This window comes from Apium graveolens, chromosome 2 (assembly GCF_009905375.1).
Source record: "Apium graveolens cultivar Ventura chromosome 2, ASM990537v1, whole genome shotgun sequence".
NCBI lineage: Eukaryota > Viridiplantae > Streptophyta > Magnoliopsida > Apiales > Apiaceae > Apium > Apium graveolens.
The window spans coordinates 13,760,631-13,777,825 of NC_133648.1; the positions used below are offsets into that span (position 1 = coordinate 13,760,631).

At 33.4% G+C, this 17,195-nt stretch overlaps 2 protein-coding genes across 2 annotated transcripts; one reads left to right on the forward strand and one right to left on the reverse strand.

Moving 5' to 3' along the window:
- Window positions 1-460: 460 nt before the first annotated feature.
- Window positions 461-1,018, forward strand: LOC141685665 (dirigent protein 22-like). The gene has a single exon (XM_074490758.1). It carries the CDS (start codon window positions 461-463, stop codon window positions 1,016-1,018), a length of 558 nt encoding a protein of 185 aa, XP_074346859.1.
- A 1,217-nt stretch (window positions 1,019-2,235) lies between these two features.
- On the reverse strand, window positions 2,236-8,651 carry LOC141707002 (cyprosin-like). The gene is made up of 14 exons (XM_074509939.1): window positions 8,498-8,651; window positions 7,652-8,016; window positions 7,503-7,563; window positions 6,658-6,752; window positions 6,449-6,561; window positions 5,907-6,075; window positions 5,769-5,808; window positions 5,572-5,636; window positions 4,724-4,837; window positions 4,471-4,535; window positions 4,116-4,272; window positions 3,915-4,034; window positions 2,996-3,084; window positions 2,236-2,541 (listed from the first exon to the last, which is right to left on the reverse strand). The coding sequence occupies exons 2-14, from the start codon at window positions 8,006-8,008 to the stop codon at window positions 2,457-2,459; spliced, it is 1,530 nt and encodes a 509-aa protein (XP_074366040.1). The 5' UTR covers window positions 8,009-8,016; window positions 8,498-8,651; the 3' UTR covers window positions 2,236-2,456.
- Between the last annotated feature and the right edge of the window lie 8,544 nt (window positions 8,652-17,195).

Sequence of the window (17,195 nt, forward strand, 5' to 3'; positions counted from 1 at the left end):
TCAAATGTTTTATATTTGTAGTAGTCAATGCAGCCAAAAATTTGGATATATTTAGATAAATATGTTTGCTTGTGTTTGTACAATAATGATAGGATTTTATACTGCTCAAACTTCTCTTTGTTCTTTAATTTATCGTTTCTGTATAATACAAAAATTAGGATATAATAACAGAGGATGACATTAATCCATCCTCCGTTCTAAAAATCACATCCAAATTAGTGTTTCGATTAATCACTATAAGGTGTCTTTACCTTTACCGACTAATTCCGATTCCCGTCTTTTAAAATACTGAATTCATCCAAAAAGAAGAATCAAGGTAGAAAATTGTTGACTACAAAAAATTAACACAAGCCATCACATGCCTTCATCTATATAAGTACATGCTACTCTTGAATGATATACCAAATCTCCATTTACTTGTAAATTTATATTCTTCATATAACTTAATACAACTATACATATGGCATTTTCTAACCATGTCACAGCACTTGCTGTATCTTTGTCCTTAATTTTGCTTCTAGCCACTTTCATGCCAATTGATTCAAAGCTACTTGGGGAGCCAGTAGAAACCAGTATGACATTGTACATTCAAGACTACTCATATGGTCCCAATGCTACATTGATCCCGATAACCGGTGTGTCTTCCGATGGTGACTGGGCTTTCCATAAATTCGGTACAATATTCTGCACAGACGATCCCATAACCGAGGCCCTCGATGCTAGCTCAACACCAGTAGGACGAGCTCAAGGCATTTACGTGACCTCGGCTCTGGACGGATCCAATACTCATGTACTTATATCACTTATTTTCACTAATGAAGGATACAAGGGCAGCACTCTGGAAATACAAGGAGCTAGTCCTCAGTTTGAAAGAGTCAGAGAAGTATCTGTGGTGTCTGGCACCGGAAAGTTTCGGTTTGCTAGAGGCTATGCAACGTTTGAGACCGTTCATCTTGATATGGCAGCTGCATATTCTGTTATTGAGTGTAATATTACCATGTTACACTATTTGAATTGATCACTGATTTGTGCAATGATGTGATCAAGTAATAAGCATTATGCATGATAGTTCTTTTACCACTGTTTAAGTAAGAAAAAGATTAATTATAACTCAACCCTTCAAGTATGACACTCTTAAAGAAAAAAGTCGTATATTTTAACCCTTCAAATATGAGATTTGTTCACTTTAACCCTTTTGTAAAAATTTCTTCCAACAATGCCCTCAACTTCAAGGGTTATTATGTCCGCAATCAGATAGGCAATATTGTTCGTCAATCATTTTCTTGTCATTTTTATTTTAAATAATATAAAATATATATAAATGTATAATATACTAATTAACTACGTATTTATTATATTTAGTTTACTTTCCGTGAATCTGGCTATAATTATCAATTTTACTTATAATGAAAACTTGCAAAATTATAATATACTATTAATATCTTCGGATATATGCAATTATTACCAATATAAATTAAAACTTAGTTGATTTTATAAACTAACTAATATTATAAATAATTAGATTCTAAGTAATTTTAAATAATTTTTTTGTAAAAATCAAAACAAGTAAAATAAAATGATTAAAGGGTTGAAGTGTACAAAATTCATAGTTCAGGGGGTCGAATTATACAACCTTTAAGGGTAATATTGGAAAAAAATCAGCCAAGGGGTTAAAGTGTACACAACATATAGCTAAGAGGTCAAAATATATAATTTTTTTGTTCAAGGATTAATGTGAATATCATGCTATACTTTAAGGGTTAAATTATAATTAAACCTAAAAAAAAGTAATCACCAAATGACTTGATTTTGTATGTTTTTACTTTATTTTTTTATTACTACATTTCCCATTTTTCATCGTTGTACATAAAATGTTGCCTTACAAAATGTATAAATGAAGACTTTTTTTAGAAAAAAAATGAGTACTGTGAAACTACAAAATTAAGCACCCGACGCCGAAGAGTATCCAAAAGACAGCATCAGCTACGTTCCAGCAGTTGAACAACTTTTTTTTATTTTTCTAAATTTGCATTTATATAATTTCTCTTCTAAATTTTAACCTCTCTACATTGCAAAGTTCACGTCATTGCCATGGCCATTGGACCAGGCTCTTATGTATCTTTAATTAGACAGTAGCTGCTACACTTATTGGCTTAGTATTTAAACCCAGCCTTGGACAAACAATGTCGCTTTCCCAAATTAAGATATGGATGGGCATTGAGCAGGCAATGATGATTTGTTGGAATCGCTGTATTATTATCATATAAGTTAGCAAGCTTTTGTATTTCAATATTTACAGGAAATAGTTCAAAGGTACAAATCATGTTTGGTGCAACAGCGAGCTGCCTCCCCCACACAGTTGCAAATTCATAAAGCGGGGTTACTTAAATATAAACATTTGTGAAGGGACAATCAAGCGGATTCAGCAAAATGTAAACACAAGTTAAATGACACGCTCAAGCTGCTTCGGCAAATCCCACCTTCATGTTCCCGTAGTCAAATACTGTGTGGTATTTTCCCATAAAAACATCCCCCAAGATCCTGCATAAGAGAAACAATGCCAGAATTTTTAAATTGCTCAACCCAGCCCCAAACATAAAAATAATTTGGAGGTAATTTGTTTCAAAATAAGATACAGGTTGAAGATAAATAAAACTTTAAGTTCCGACAAGGGACTATATTTCATCCATGCAAATGGATCATTGAGCTAGAGATTTATGTTGACAACATATTTGGTCATGTTTCCGGAAAATGAGTTGATGTGCAGAGAACTTAGATAAGAGGTTAATTTATTCAATTCAGGATGTCATTGATATTTGAAAAGCACTATATTTCATCCATGCAAATGGATCATTGAGCTAGAGATTTATGTTGACAACATATTTGGTCATGTTTCCGGAAAATGAGTTGATGTGCAGAGAACTTAGATAAGAGGTTAATTTATTCAATTCAGGATGTCATTGATATTTGAAAAGCACGAGTAAGAGGTATATACCACAATGGACCGCGAGGAGGAGGAACATCTAGAGCAGTAAACCCACTGATGCATTGTGCTGCTGTACCCTCACCGACTTTAAGGACATACTAGTAAGTCGTATAGCCACCAGCATCGAATATAAAAAGCAAAATGCGAAAAAAGTGAAAAAAGTCAGGGTGCATTCAACATAGAAGTATTTATATGATATCATGGAAGTAAATGTCAAGATAGTGTACACTTCCACATTAACATAGATGGTTCGAGCATACTTAATAGTCATACTATCTTTGGTGTTCGCATATGTACTTTACACAAACATACTTAAATACTGATACTCTCTCCTTGTATGTTTTTTGCAATCAAATTAAACGACCTTATTACAAAAATATGGATTATTCCTCAAATTTCAACCCAATAGCCAAATATTAACAAATTTTGAACTTAATTTACCTCAATAATCAATAATATGGGACACAATAAAATTGAATATGTGGTCAAAATAAATGGGAAAGAGTCTCCGCCAATATATTGAAAATTATACACATGGTACCCAAATTATCATATAAATATGGTACCCAAATTTTGATAATTTTAATTTCCTACTGGCAAGTTCCAAACAAAAAAAATTGGCCGTAACTGGTCCCTAGTCTCACAAGTCGCAATCAAGATCCTAGTGGGCATTTTATGTGCAACCTACTGTGAACAATATTCTTAAAAGCTGATATCAGATATCAAGAATTAACATAACAATAGCATCACAAAAATACCAGTCCCTATTTGCTACTAATTCTACCCGAGGCATATTGAAAAAAATTACTGAATGGGCCAGACAACTCCTCAAACCTTGGCGTGGACTTAAAATTTGGGTGAAAATTAATGGCAAGAAATATAACTAAGGTGACATTATCTCAAGCCTATGGTTGCATCTTGCAATTACCTGATCTGCAGGGAGGTCAAATGTTTTTCCACCAAGTGTGAAAGTAACAGAAGGCATTGAAGAGAGGCTGTTGCAGTCAACAGCTGATTCCCCCATTGGGCTAGGAAGTCGGTTACAGAGCTGCAGTCGAGTTAAGTGCCTAAGCCTCTGACGTATGACGGTATGCAGCAAATGATGAGGGAGAAGTTAAAAGCTACTCACCTCGTTAATGTAGTCCAAAATTTTATCCTCTGTCTGATTTCTACTAAGTTGACTTTGCATCCAGACAACAGTCATCTCACAAAAAGTACACATCTCATCATGCAGGCCACTCGAAGATTTTCCAGAGTTCATGTCCACCACACTTTCAATTATCATACTGTACCGTGCAACTATATATTAGTCACCATTTTATAGCCATATTATTTAAGTAGTAGGCAAGGGTAGAAGCAAAACTGGTCAGTTCATGTTTACAGTAAACAACGTAATAGCAAATATATGATATTGGTAATTAGTTGAATGATGTTTACAACTTCTATCACTCTTATGATCACTAAAGCAACATGTTGAAACTGACCTACGATCATGAGTACTACCCGAAGAGCACAAGCCAATTTGTGAGCAGATTTTCCGGGGTTGCGCCTATGATCACCATTAGAAACAGCCAATTAGTCATAATCAGCCAGAACGTACGGATTCAAGAATCAAAATGCTATGTAGGCATGTTTACAAAACAACTTCCAGTATATCTTATACAATCAGCTGGAAAAAAGTAATATATTAATTATTGCCAAGGGAAAATAAGTGAAGTTTCAGACATAGTAATGTACCTCAGATAACAGCAAGTCCAATATGGTCTTTCCATACTGGGAAACGACAGACTTGCATTCCTGGCTAATAACTCCTGAAGCTCCAATTGCATGATTAATCTGAGTAATCACAGTCTGCAATGTGTACAGCCAAATAGTAGCATTAATATAGGATAAATTATAATGGACTCGAAACAAACTGAAGATGTGACTATAACAGAACCAATGAGCACAGATATCAAAAATGGGATGCTATATCGTTTACTGTAATTGACCATTGGAGGGCATAATAGAAGACCAGACACACGGAGTTTTTAAATTATTAGGTAGAAAAGTACATCAACATAAAAATAATAAATAAAAGATAAAAGTACATCAATACAAAAAAATGTACCAACACGTTAACATGCACTTAAAATGTGATCAGTCATTATATACAAAGTTAAGACAACAATTATCACTACGCAGTACGCATGTATAAGACTCTATAATGTGCCAAACAAAGAAAAGGGAAATCACATACGCAGAATTTGCTTGTACTCACATATAAGAAAAAATGAAGATGAATCCAGTTTTCAAGTCATCACTCACAAAGACATTGCAAAATCGCAAAAGCTATGGCTTAAAACATACATTGCAATACTACCATGCAAACTGTGCACAAAACAAGCTTATAAATCAACATACTTTGTAATAGCAAATACAATCTCAATCGAGAGAACTACAAATACATGACATGTTCCGCTATGGTTACCATTAATAAAATCTCATTGTTCCAACATTAATCTACTAGCATTCAACCAACTACAAGAAATTTTTGTTTATCATAGGTTATAGTTTTAATTTCTCAAGTTCAATAAAATACGTACAGTTGGTCCAGCCAACAAAGAGGTTCCAGAATCGGCAATTGCTGAACAACCGTCAGAGCAAAATCCTGAAAACAACAAACATGCATCAGTCAGGTCCACAACCAGCATAGACTTCTGACTAAAATCATACAGACATAAATTTACACATGATGAACATTATTTAGCAAGTCAGCACAAAATAGGTTCTACAAGATTACCAGTCGATTCACCACCGACTAGTACATCGCCCATGTCAAACTGAAAGAAATGAAAACTTATATAAATATACTGAAATAAAGTAAACCAGATGCAAGATGGAAACGGAAACAATTATGGGGAATACTTTAAAGACACACCTGCCAATATCCTTTCTGAGACACAGGAACATATGTGTGCTCGCCCTTGAAATGATTCGTATCAACCCCACCAAAAACAATTTCACCCCCTTCACCCTCTTCCGCATTGCGATTAAGCCAAAATGAGAAAACCGGTTCTTTAACGAGACCTTGATTAACCATAGAGTACCTATTTGCAAATTTAATATCACGGTCATCTTAGAATTTGAGTTACAATAAAAACTAAATATGCTCTGGGGAAAAGCAAAAGTAACTTGTTTCCAAGGAAATCGGTACATTGTCAAATGTCAAGTTTGAAGAGACAGAAGGGAGGGATTGAGAAAAAGAAAGAAGAGGCAGAGAAGCTCTGTATCTGGTATATGTATTACGAGAGCTTAAGCTTTAAGATACTGTAGACCATAAACAAAATAAAAATTGCCCGCAATTATGCTACAGTATTGCTATTGCAGTAGAAACTTAATAAAAGGTCATATATGGGACCTAATATAATTCAATAGAGACCGAAGTTAACAAATATAATGGTAGTAGGTACATAGACCTACCAAACAGGAACTGCATTGCCAACAGATATCTCTTGAAATCCAAGTCCAAGAATGCCATCAAACTTAGCTGCCAAGAATGTGACACCTGGCTCTTTGGTGGCCTCAATAAAATCCTGGCGACCAGTGATGCCATAGAATGAATATCAGAAGTAAATAAAAAAAAATAATAAGAACCATCCAAATATGACTTGGTAAAAGAAATGCCTTACCTGTTCCTTAACAACAAGATCACCAACTTCAACACTATCTTGGCTGAAGAAACCAGAGATAGATCCAGTTCCGTAATGGATTGCAGCAGATTTGCCTGTTCAGAATAGAAAAAAGTTGATACTTATCACCTGTGTACATCCACAGTATTCTGCATTGATATTTTTAGGATGTAGAACATGTGTGATCCCTAACGCTTTACTAAAGCTTTTATTGATTTTATAGTGGCTTATACATTTCATTTCTTTTCCTACAAATCTCGGGAGAAATTTTCAAGAAACTAAAATAATAAACCAAATAGTCAGAAAGAAGTATGAACATGGTAGTCTCTGCTGCTTGTAATCTTCTATATTACTAAATAAGGCGTGTACTAATCAATTTATAGACAAAGTCTTAGCTACTCATTTTGTTAATGAGATAAAGAGTACCCACTCAGCTACCTAAATTTGCAAGAAAAATAACCACAACATGCACTTTTCGTACTATATGAGCTTGATAAAAAAATTAAAATTGGTGTTTACCATAGCTTCAACCTTTCTTTATAAAATATTAGCAAAATATTTAACTATCCACTAATATGTTTGTCATTTAAACTAATATGTTTGTTATTTAAAGGAATCTAAAAGCAAACCATCACCCAAATTCAAGTATATGGATTTAGTTCATGCTATGTGAACAGAATATTAAGTGATATGCACAACTATTTCTGCTTTAATTTGCATACTTGTACCGCTATTTGTCCACGGACCACCTAGTTCTTCTACCAAATTTACTACTAATTTGATGAGAAACACAAAACATTTTAAAGACAATTAAGAATTTAATAAAAACAGAATGAAACCCTTACCATTCTTTTTGTAGGTACTTGAATGGCTAGACTTATACTTGGAATGGAAGAGGCAAGCAACCTGCATTTACATACAAAATATAAGTTCCGCAAACGAAATACCAAGGAAAATAAACCTTTCCCATCTTTAGAACATAAAAAAAACTCACTGAGAAATAGCACTTTGCAGAAGGCACCCAAAGATTAGAACTTCCAGTGTCAAAAATCACGGTAAACTTTTGAGGCGGGGTACCAATACCAATCTCACCGTAATACTGAGCATCCATATAATTCCTTAACTCAACAATATCAGCATCCGGATCCCCTAAATTACCACGAAGACCATACTTCCTCCCAGCATTACCTTCATTCAAGTTCACACCTCCAGCAAGACGGTTCACATGATCCACTTTCCTCTTCTTCAATCCAACTCTAATCAATCCATCACCGGATGAAGAAAACACAGTTGGAGCCAAAAGCAACAGCATAAAAAATGCAACCACACTCACTCGATAATCAGTACCCATCACAAAAACTGCAACACATAAACACAACAAATAATTACATTTAATCTCTAACAAACTACAAGGCACCTAATATCGCACGTAAAATCCAATGTGCTTAGTATATACAGCATTCTACACCTCTACAACTTCCGGAAACCTGTAAAAATTACAATTTACATACACAACCATTTTAATCAAATTAAAAAAATTGAAATTCACTGAAATGCAAACATGTATAGTAAAACCTAATTGAGAATACATGTGGGTAAATAAACAGTCAGTAAAACCTTAACTGTAAAAATTTAAGCATATCCTAAATTTCTCAAATAATTAGCTAAAAATTAATAAATAAATGAAAATTCTTATTTATATTCTATACTTTAACAGCAATTAAACGATAGGATGATAAGAAACTGTACAGATCGTAAGATTAATTGAAAGATTAAAACATAGACACAAATAGATACATGAAAAAGATAGATGAGATTAGAAGTAGAGTTCAGGAGTTACCTTAATCGAGAGAGAGAGAGAGAGAGAGAGAGAGAGAGTTGTGTTGTGTCGTGTCTTAGGAAGTCAACAAACAGGGCAAGTTCACCCAAGTAATCTCCTCTTGGGAGCTTCTATTTTTTAAATTTGGTCGCTGGCTGGCTGGCTTTTGTTGCCTTTCTAACATCGATTACGAATTTGGAAAATTGAAATTATTCAGTTGACTTACAGGTTTATAATTTATCGGATAATTTTTTAAAAAATTTATATGATTTATCAATAATTTATCTGAAATCTATCTCTCGGATTAAATATTTTTGACCAATTTTTAAACGACATATCGATAATTTTTAAAAAATCGACTAATTTCTATAACCATTAGGGATGGGCACATGGGCATTTCGGGATCGGGAGTAGTATCCCGCCCCCGACCCCGACCCCAACCCCCGAATTTGATACTGATTCCCGACTCTTTCGAACTCCGAATAAGGATTTTTTTCCTCCCCGATCCCCGCCCTGAACCCGAACGGGGAAAAAGGATCCCGTGAAGGTTTGGGGAATTTACATTTCAGTTAAAAAAATAATTTGCTTATTCGTAACATATAAATATATTGATATTATCTCATATTTTTAATATTAAAAAATATTAAAATTTATTTATAAAATAAATAAATGACAATTTATAAATTATAATAAAATTTTATATTATATTATAATGTAAAAAATGGCCAATACATTATAAGTTATTTTAAATTCTAATAATATTATAAAAACCATCTAATTTTTATAATAATATTTCAAAAAACTATATTTGGAGAAAGTAATACATACTCAACATGGGTTTCACATATATTTTTTAACTTAAGCGGAAAGCATAAAATGATTTCAACGTAAAAACTTACCTAATAACCTTTTTTAATATCATATTCTAAAAATATCAAAATATTTACTTAATTTTTTATGCTAAAAGTTAAAATCCTACTCTCTCCGTCTCACTAGAATGTATACATTTGACTTCGTTACGGAGGTTGTGATAAAATGGGTACAGTGGGACCTATCTATCCTATTAATATTTAATGTATAAAGTCAGTTGTTGAAGAAAGTAATGGACGTAAGTGAGTGTAGTTAATATTTATATTATAAAACTTTTACTATTTTTGGTAAGCGTTGGAATGTATAGAACTGAATGAGATATCCAAAAAAAGAAAAAGAAAAGCGTATAGAAATGAATGAGAATGATAAAGTAAATGAACATGATTGTTAGTAAACAAAATTTGAGTTTAAAAGTTGTACTCAATAAAACCCTAAAATTATTTTTCTTGCAAGGGGTTTTCATTTGTTTTATCATGCTTTTACATGATATTTTACCTTTGTTTTTACATGATATTTTACTTCTTTTCATATAAATACACTGGAATTTATGATAAATTTATGTTTTTTCATTAATTAATATTCAAATATAACGAAATGATATACTTTTAATTTTGGAAAAATAGTCATTCTCGTAAATAATTGAAATAATTTATTTATCAAGGTTGTCATACTTGAAAATGCTCGCGAATTTTTAGGAGAGGTAAAAATTATAAATTAATAATAAAATAAGTGTAAATTCATTGACTATGACTTAAATCAACCATAAATTTCTAAAACAATTATTTTTAAAGCATTTTTGTTCAAAAATTGTTTCCAAAGAAAGTAGATACATAGCTCAACATGAGTTTCACAACTATTTTTTAGCTTAAGCGGAAAGCATAAAAAGATTTAAACGTCAAAACTTACCCAATAATCTTTTTTAAAATCATACTCTAAAAGATCAAAATATTTACCTTATTTTTATGCTAAAAGTTAAAATAACTAAATGAACATGATTTTTCGTAAACAAAACTCGAGTTTAAAATGTTAGGTCCAAAAGGTACATACAGAGGGGTTAAATGCATATTTTCATTTTTCATAAATAAATGAAGCGGATAATGAAACTATGAAAACGAAATAAACAAACACAGAGATTTCTGGGAAAATATGTTTTTATTCAAAGTATAAGATACCAAGAGGATTTGCTAACAACTCCGAATACAAATGATTCGAAGCAACAAGTATAAAAAGAACCAACACAATATGCTATCAAACTAGGATTCTTCTTATCACTATAAAGATCTAAAACTCTTATCAAATGATATTAAATACAATCAAAAAAACTTTAAATGATGAGTGTATCAACTTTGTAAGTCTTTAAATGGTGAGTAAACAAATGGGCATGAACTCTCCTTGTCAAATCAAGTTTTTCAAAATGCTGAGAATATTTTGCAAGAACTTCGCACTATTCAATGTTGGAGAGATACAATTTCAATTCCATCTGAATTGTTTATATAGGTGGTAGGTAGAGTAGAGAGAGAAAGGACCACGTGGCTGCTTTACATCCATTCATTTTAAATTGACAACCTGTAAAACAATATAACTTGCGTCCCCTGAGAGCATTCCCTTCTTACTTGCGACTAGAAGACTTTGAAACCACTTGTTTTTAAATTTTAATTCCTTACTTGCGAGTAGAGTGTCCAATAAAGGAATTTAAGCTAGGATATATTCAAGTGGCGACTACAAGGCTTTCAAACAAATTACTGGCGACTAGAAGGTAAGGGAAAGCTTACCTTAGCCATTTTGCTAACTTGCGAATAACATCCCCCTTGTAGTTCCTTAGTTGCGACTTCATTCACCTAGTAGTGACTAAGTGGCGATTGGTACCAGCAAGTAGGAAGTTAGTTGCGAGCCTTATAGCCTTCTTCAAGCTAAGTTGCAATTGCCTTGCTACTTGGAGGCTTTGGAATATGAGATTGTGGGCCATAGCCACATGGGAGTTTTATTTATTCATAAGCTCATTCTAACTTGCGACCAAGTACTCCTGGTATAGCTAGGTAGCGAGTTCTACCTCTCTTAGAGCCCTTGTATGCATAACTTAGGACTTAAAATAACTTTAAAGTTCCCTCTTCCCTTGTATGAACCGGTTAGAGCCTTAGAATTATTTTGATCAAGTAAATAATTCTAAGTTGCTACAAGAGTAATGAACATACACTTTTGATTTCATTTTTGCTCTAATTTATTCCCAGATGCTCCTATTAAATCAAAACCAATTCCTGTACTAAGATATTAAACTATACTTCAAGACTATTGCTTCTAATAATCAATACACTGACCATGGTGACTTTTACTACAAGGTAATGATCACTTTGACTTGGTTTTTATAAAGCATTGCAATCCCTAAGTTGTCCTGTTTTCAAGTCTTCTCTCTTGAGTATTCGTATAAACCATAAAACCTGTATATCTAAATACTAATCCTCACTTAAAAATATTTCTAATGATAGTACTTAGTTTCCTTTCATGAATCACTGAGACCTAGTGCAATAGTCTGATTCACAGGTGACTAGTTCCGTTCTCAGACCTTCGTACTATAATATTCTCAAATCATTGTAAGTCTTCAACCAGATACAAACAACTTCACTTAGAATCCTTGAGGTCTTCACACTGATCCTGATAATTGCTTTGAATGACTTCAACCTTAATTCTCCGTTGCTTGAACATGTTAATGAACTTCATACGGATCTCTGTTGACGTCTTTTTCACTGTAGTTACCAAAACCATCATGTATATACCCAATAAACAATCTGTACTGATTCTAGTGGAACATAGATTATTTTCAAGTCCTTTGTTCTATGTTGAGTTATCCAAACCAGTATTGTTGAGTTATACATACAGCTTCAATCTTGCTCAACAATCTCCCCCTATTTGGCTATTACACCTGACGGTCAAATAATATTGGAGAAACCACAGTTTGGAGGATAACTCAACTAACCACAATTATAAATCTTCAATCAGCTTTCAACTAATATTTTATGGACTTAGAAATAATGTTATCTTATATCTACCCCATATTTTATAAACCTTCAGCTTCAGCAGAAAACAGATTCTTTTCTCCCATATATAAAGTTGCAGATATATACGTCTTCCAAATACTATCTTCAATAATCTTCAGATCTTCCCATAAAACTCATAGAAAATATTTTGGAATACAGAACTGAAACCATAATCTCCCCCCTAAGATGAAGAATCCCCTCCTTAGTACAATAAAGTTGGAAACTCCCCTTTTTAGTTTCAGAAAGACTATCAAATCCTTATAATCTTTTCATAATCTCTCCCCCTTAGTTGAGTAATCCTTCAAAATATATCAGAGTAAAATCTTAGGATCAAACAACCAAGTGAAGAGATTATTTATGGTAACCATTTCCTCACGGTGCAAATATGTGATTTATGTTTGGTGATCTCACATTGTGTTTCATTCCACTCTACACTCAAGTGTTTGTCACTCAGTCTCATAGTATGTCACTCACTCAGAGCTCCAAACATCCAAGTGTACCTGCAAGAAAACCCTTTTCATAGAAAAGTTGCCTTCCACCTTCATGGATAGAAACTCTCAGTCAAGAGATTCAGAAATGTTCCTTCTGAGAGGGGATATTAGGATTCTTTTAAGTGGAAAAATTCCTGATATCCCTCAACTTCCATGAAGAAGTATACCTTATAAACTCGTCAGATAATATCTGAGTCCTCATTTACAAGTTGCAATTTTGACCAAAGTCAAGATCATTTCCAGATTTGAATTCTGGGAAGATATTCAATGATCAATGATATGCCATTAGGGATAAAAGATTTCTTCTAAAGTTTGTGAAGATTTATCAGATTTAACATTCCAGGATCATAAGTTCTCATTCAATATCAGAGATAATGAGTAGAAATATGATCCAAGATTCAACCATTGTCAGTGACCTTGATATAGTTTAACAACAATTGTTGCGTCAATACCTTCCTTGTGTGTGTGAATCTTACATAGGTATAAAAAATATTTAAATCAAGGGATAGTGACTCTCATTCAGATGCTCTGGATGACAGGTGAATTTTAATAGATAACATTATGGTGGGATAATGCACCTAATAACAATTTATATGCATTTTCAGCTCTATATTCTTTTATGATAACACAGATGGGCTTACAGATATCTCAAGTTATAGATACTCCACTACTTTGTGAGAGACAGAGGTGCAGGATTGACCTTTCCTTCCTTATGTGGTGCTTCTTGGCACTATCTCCCTCATTCTCAACACAACTCCAATAAAAAGTGGTAATTTTATCTGACCACCAAGTTAATATCTCAAGAAAATTAGATAAATCAGAGCAAAATATGAGGATATATCATAGTAAGGTAAATGAATACTGTTTGAGAAGTGTTTAGTTCTAATGAATTGGGTTAGAACCCATAAAGTTTGATAGGCTCATAGTCAGTTCCTAAAACCACTGAGGGTGTTGAAGATCACTATCTGAAGTATAATATTAGAGAATTTAATGATCAATAACAGAGTGATTTCAGAACCAGAGAAATTTATCTTCACTTACCACCATATGGATTCATGAAGAATGTCTCGGATGATCATGCTTTGTGATTTTTTTGACAATACTACTCAATCAAAACTCATTAGCTCAAAATAGTTTATGTTAGTCCAATATAGATAGATACTACAAAGGGGGTTATGAATGATGTTCTAAACTATAAGATTTGCATAAAGTAATAAGAGATTTACAAACATACCAGGATCTAATATCCAGGTTAGAGATTAAGTATAACAAAATCATCATATTTAACAATGCAAGATTGTTAGGTTCAACAAGATTAACATACAAGTCATAAAATCAATTATTTATTCTAAAAGTATATATACCACAAGTCTGCACCAATTGATTAGTTACAACAAGACTGGACCAATTATATTGTACTCCTAACATAAACAACTATCAATATCAATATGTGTTTGCATCAAAGATAAACATATATCATGCAAGCATTCAAACAACTTATATATTGCTTCAAAAACTCTAACTTACTTACCACTAGCATATAATATGTAACACATGGTAATCAATTAGCTTCAAACAAGTTTACAAACATGGATAAGTATAAAGAAAATAGATATGTAAACTTACTTTCCTCTCAAAGCATCATCACAGGGGTAGTAAAGTTTACCCGCATCAAATTTGATTTGCTGATTTCTAATTAATTGGACAAATTCAACATGCCAAGTTCACTAAATAATTTATTGAAGGTAACTTCATCAAGTGGCTTTGTGAAAATGTCTGCAATTTGATCCATTGTGGGAACATAATTAAGTTCCATAATACTATTCATTATATGCTCTCTTATGAAATGATATCTTATATCAATGTGTTTGGTCCCAGAGTGTTGAACATGATTGTTTGAGATTGCTATGGCACTTGTGTTGTCACAGTAGATAGAAATTCTCTTCAAGTCAAGTCCATAGTCTTGAAGTAGGTTTCTCATCCAAAAAAATTGAGAACAGTAGCTTCTAGCAGCAATGTATTCAGATTCAGCAGTAGATGTAAAAACTGAATGTTGTTTCTTACTAAACCAAGAAACCAATCTTCTTCCAAGAAACTGACAGCTTCCTGAAGTACTTTTCTGATCAATATTACAACCAGTATAATCAGAATATGTATAGCTGATGAGATCAAAGCTCGTATCGTTAGGACACTAGATACCTAGATTAGGTATACCCTTCAGATATCTATAAATTCTTTTGACAACTATCAGATGAGATTCCTTCGGATCAGCTTGGAACCGTGCACACAAGCATTTTACAAACATAAGGTATTGACGACTTGTAGTCAGGTAGAGTAGTGATCCAATCATGCCTCAATAATTAGTGATGTCCACCTTCTTATCAGACTTGTCTTGATTAAGTTTTGTGGCAGTTGCCATCAGAGTCTTTGCAGGTGCTGAATTTTCCAACTTATATTTCTTCAGAAGATCTCTGATGTACTTCGTTTGAAAAATGAAGATACCATCTCGCTTCTGATTTACTTGAAGCCCAAGAAAGAAGTTCAACTCACCCATCATACTCATCTTATACCTACTCTGCATAAGCTTAGCAAACCTTGCACAAAGTGCATCATTCGTATATTCAGATATAATATCGTCAACATAGACTTGCACAAGTATGATATTATTTTTATGCTTTTTATAAAACAGAGTTTTATCTATGACACCTCTAGTGAAACCATTTTTAAAAAGAAATTCTGAGAGAGAGTCATACCATGTTCTCGGCGCTTGCTTTAGACCATAAAGAGCCTTGAAGAGAAAATAGATAAAATCTTCAAACTCAGGATCTATGAAGCCATGAGGTTGCTCCACATATAACTCTTCTTCAAGCTCACCATTCAGAAGAATACTTTTCACATCCATATGATATACCTTGAAATTCGAATATGATGCGAATGCTAAAAACATCCCGATGGCTTCAAGTATAACAACTGGTGTAAAGGTTTCATCATAATCAATCCCTTCTTCTTGAGAATAACCCTTAGCAACCAGCCTTACATTGTTCATTGTTACAATTCCATCTTTATCAAACTTGTTTCTGAAAACCCATTTTGTGCCAATCACAGATTTATCTTTAGGCCTTGCTACAAGCTTTTAAACTTTTTATCTCTCGAACTGATTAAATTCCTCTTGCATATCAATCACCCAATCTGGATCTCCAAAAACTTCATCTACTTTCTTTACTTCCATTTGAGATAGAAACCTAGAATAAAAGCATTCATTCGCTGTAGCTCTTCTAGTCCGAACTCCGCTATCTGGATCACCAAGTACCAAATACCAATGATGATCTTTACTCCATACTTTCTCTCTTGGTAGGTTACCTCTTGATGACTCAGCATTTCCAGAGTTATGTTGATTCTGACTAGAAGATCCTTGTTCTGCTCCCCCTGAGTTGTTGCTAGCTTGATCTCCAGAATCTGAAGCTTGAGGACTAGTCCCAGAGATATTTTGACTATCATTACTTGTCTCATGACCATTCCCTTCAAAATCTGCTTTAGAATTATGATCATCAGGATCATTCTCATTGTCATTATCATTGTTATCTGGAACATCTTCAGGTTCATCTTCATCATCAGAAAGATCTTCAACATCAAGATTATCATCATTATCTTCCTTCTAAATACTTGGGAGCTTTACGTCATCAAAAGTTATATTAAGGCTTTCCACAACCTTTCGATCACTAATCACATATACCCTGTAGGCTTTTGACTCCGGAGAATATCCCGGAAAGATACCTTCTTCAGATTTAGCATCGAACTTTCCTAGATGCTCATCGTCCTTAAGCACAAAGCACTTTCCTCCAAACACGTGAAAGTATTTCACTGATGGTTTCTTTTTGTCCATTAACTTATAAGGGGTCTTCTCATACATCTTGTTGATCAGGGCTCTATTTTGAGTATAGCATGCAGTGTTAACTGCTTCAGCCCAGAAGTAGGTAGGAAGATTGGCTTCATTAAGCATAGTTCTTGCAGATTTAACCAATATTCGATTCTTCCTCTTAACCACTCCATTATGTTGCGGTGTCCTTGGTGTTGAAAACTGTCTTGAGATGCCCTTCTCGGTACAAAAATCATTCAACTTTGCATTTCTGAATTCTGTTCCATTATCTAATCTGATGGTACGCACATGCACTCCTGCTTCTAACTCAATCTTGTTGATATGATCAATAATCATATCAGCTACTTTAATCTTTGAATGTAAGAATAACACCCACGTGTGTCTATAATAGTCATCAACAATCACTAAACCATTTTCTTTCTTGACATAGACATGACGTTGACAGGGCT

Excerpts from the sequence above, each read along its gene's own strand:
- LOC141707002 (XM_074509939.1), bottom strand. The coding sequence starts at position 8,008 with ATGGGTACTGATTATCGAGTGAGTGTGGTTGCATTTTTTATGCTGTTG. Across the intron at positions 6,562-6,657 it reads ATCTTGTTGTTAAGGAACAG|GATTTTATTGAGGCCACCAA; the intron begins GTAAGGCATTTC and ends ACTGGTCGCCAG. Across the intron at positions 4,035-4,115 it reads TTTTGGACTACATTAACGAG|CTCTGTAACCGACTTCCTAG; the intron begins GTGAGTAGCTTT and ends ACTCGACTGCAG.
- LOC141685665 (XM_074490758.1), top strand. The coding sequence starts at position 461 with ATGGCATTTTCTAACCATGTCACAGCACTTGCTGTATCTTTGTCCTTA.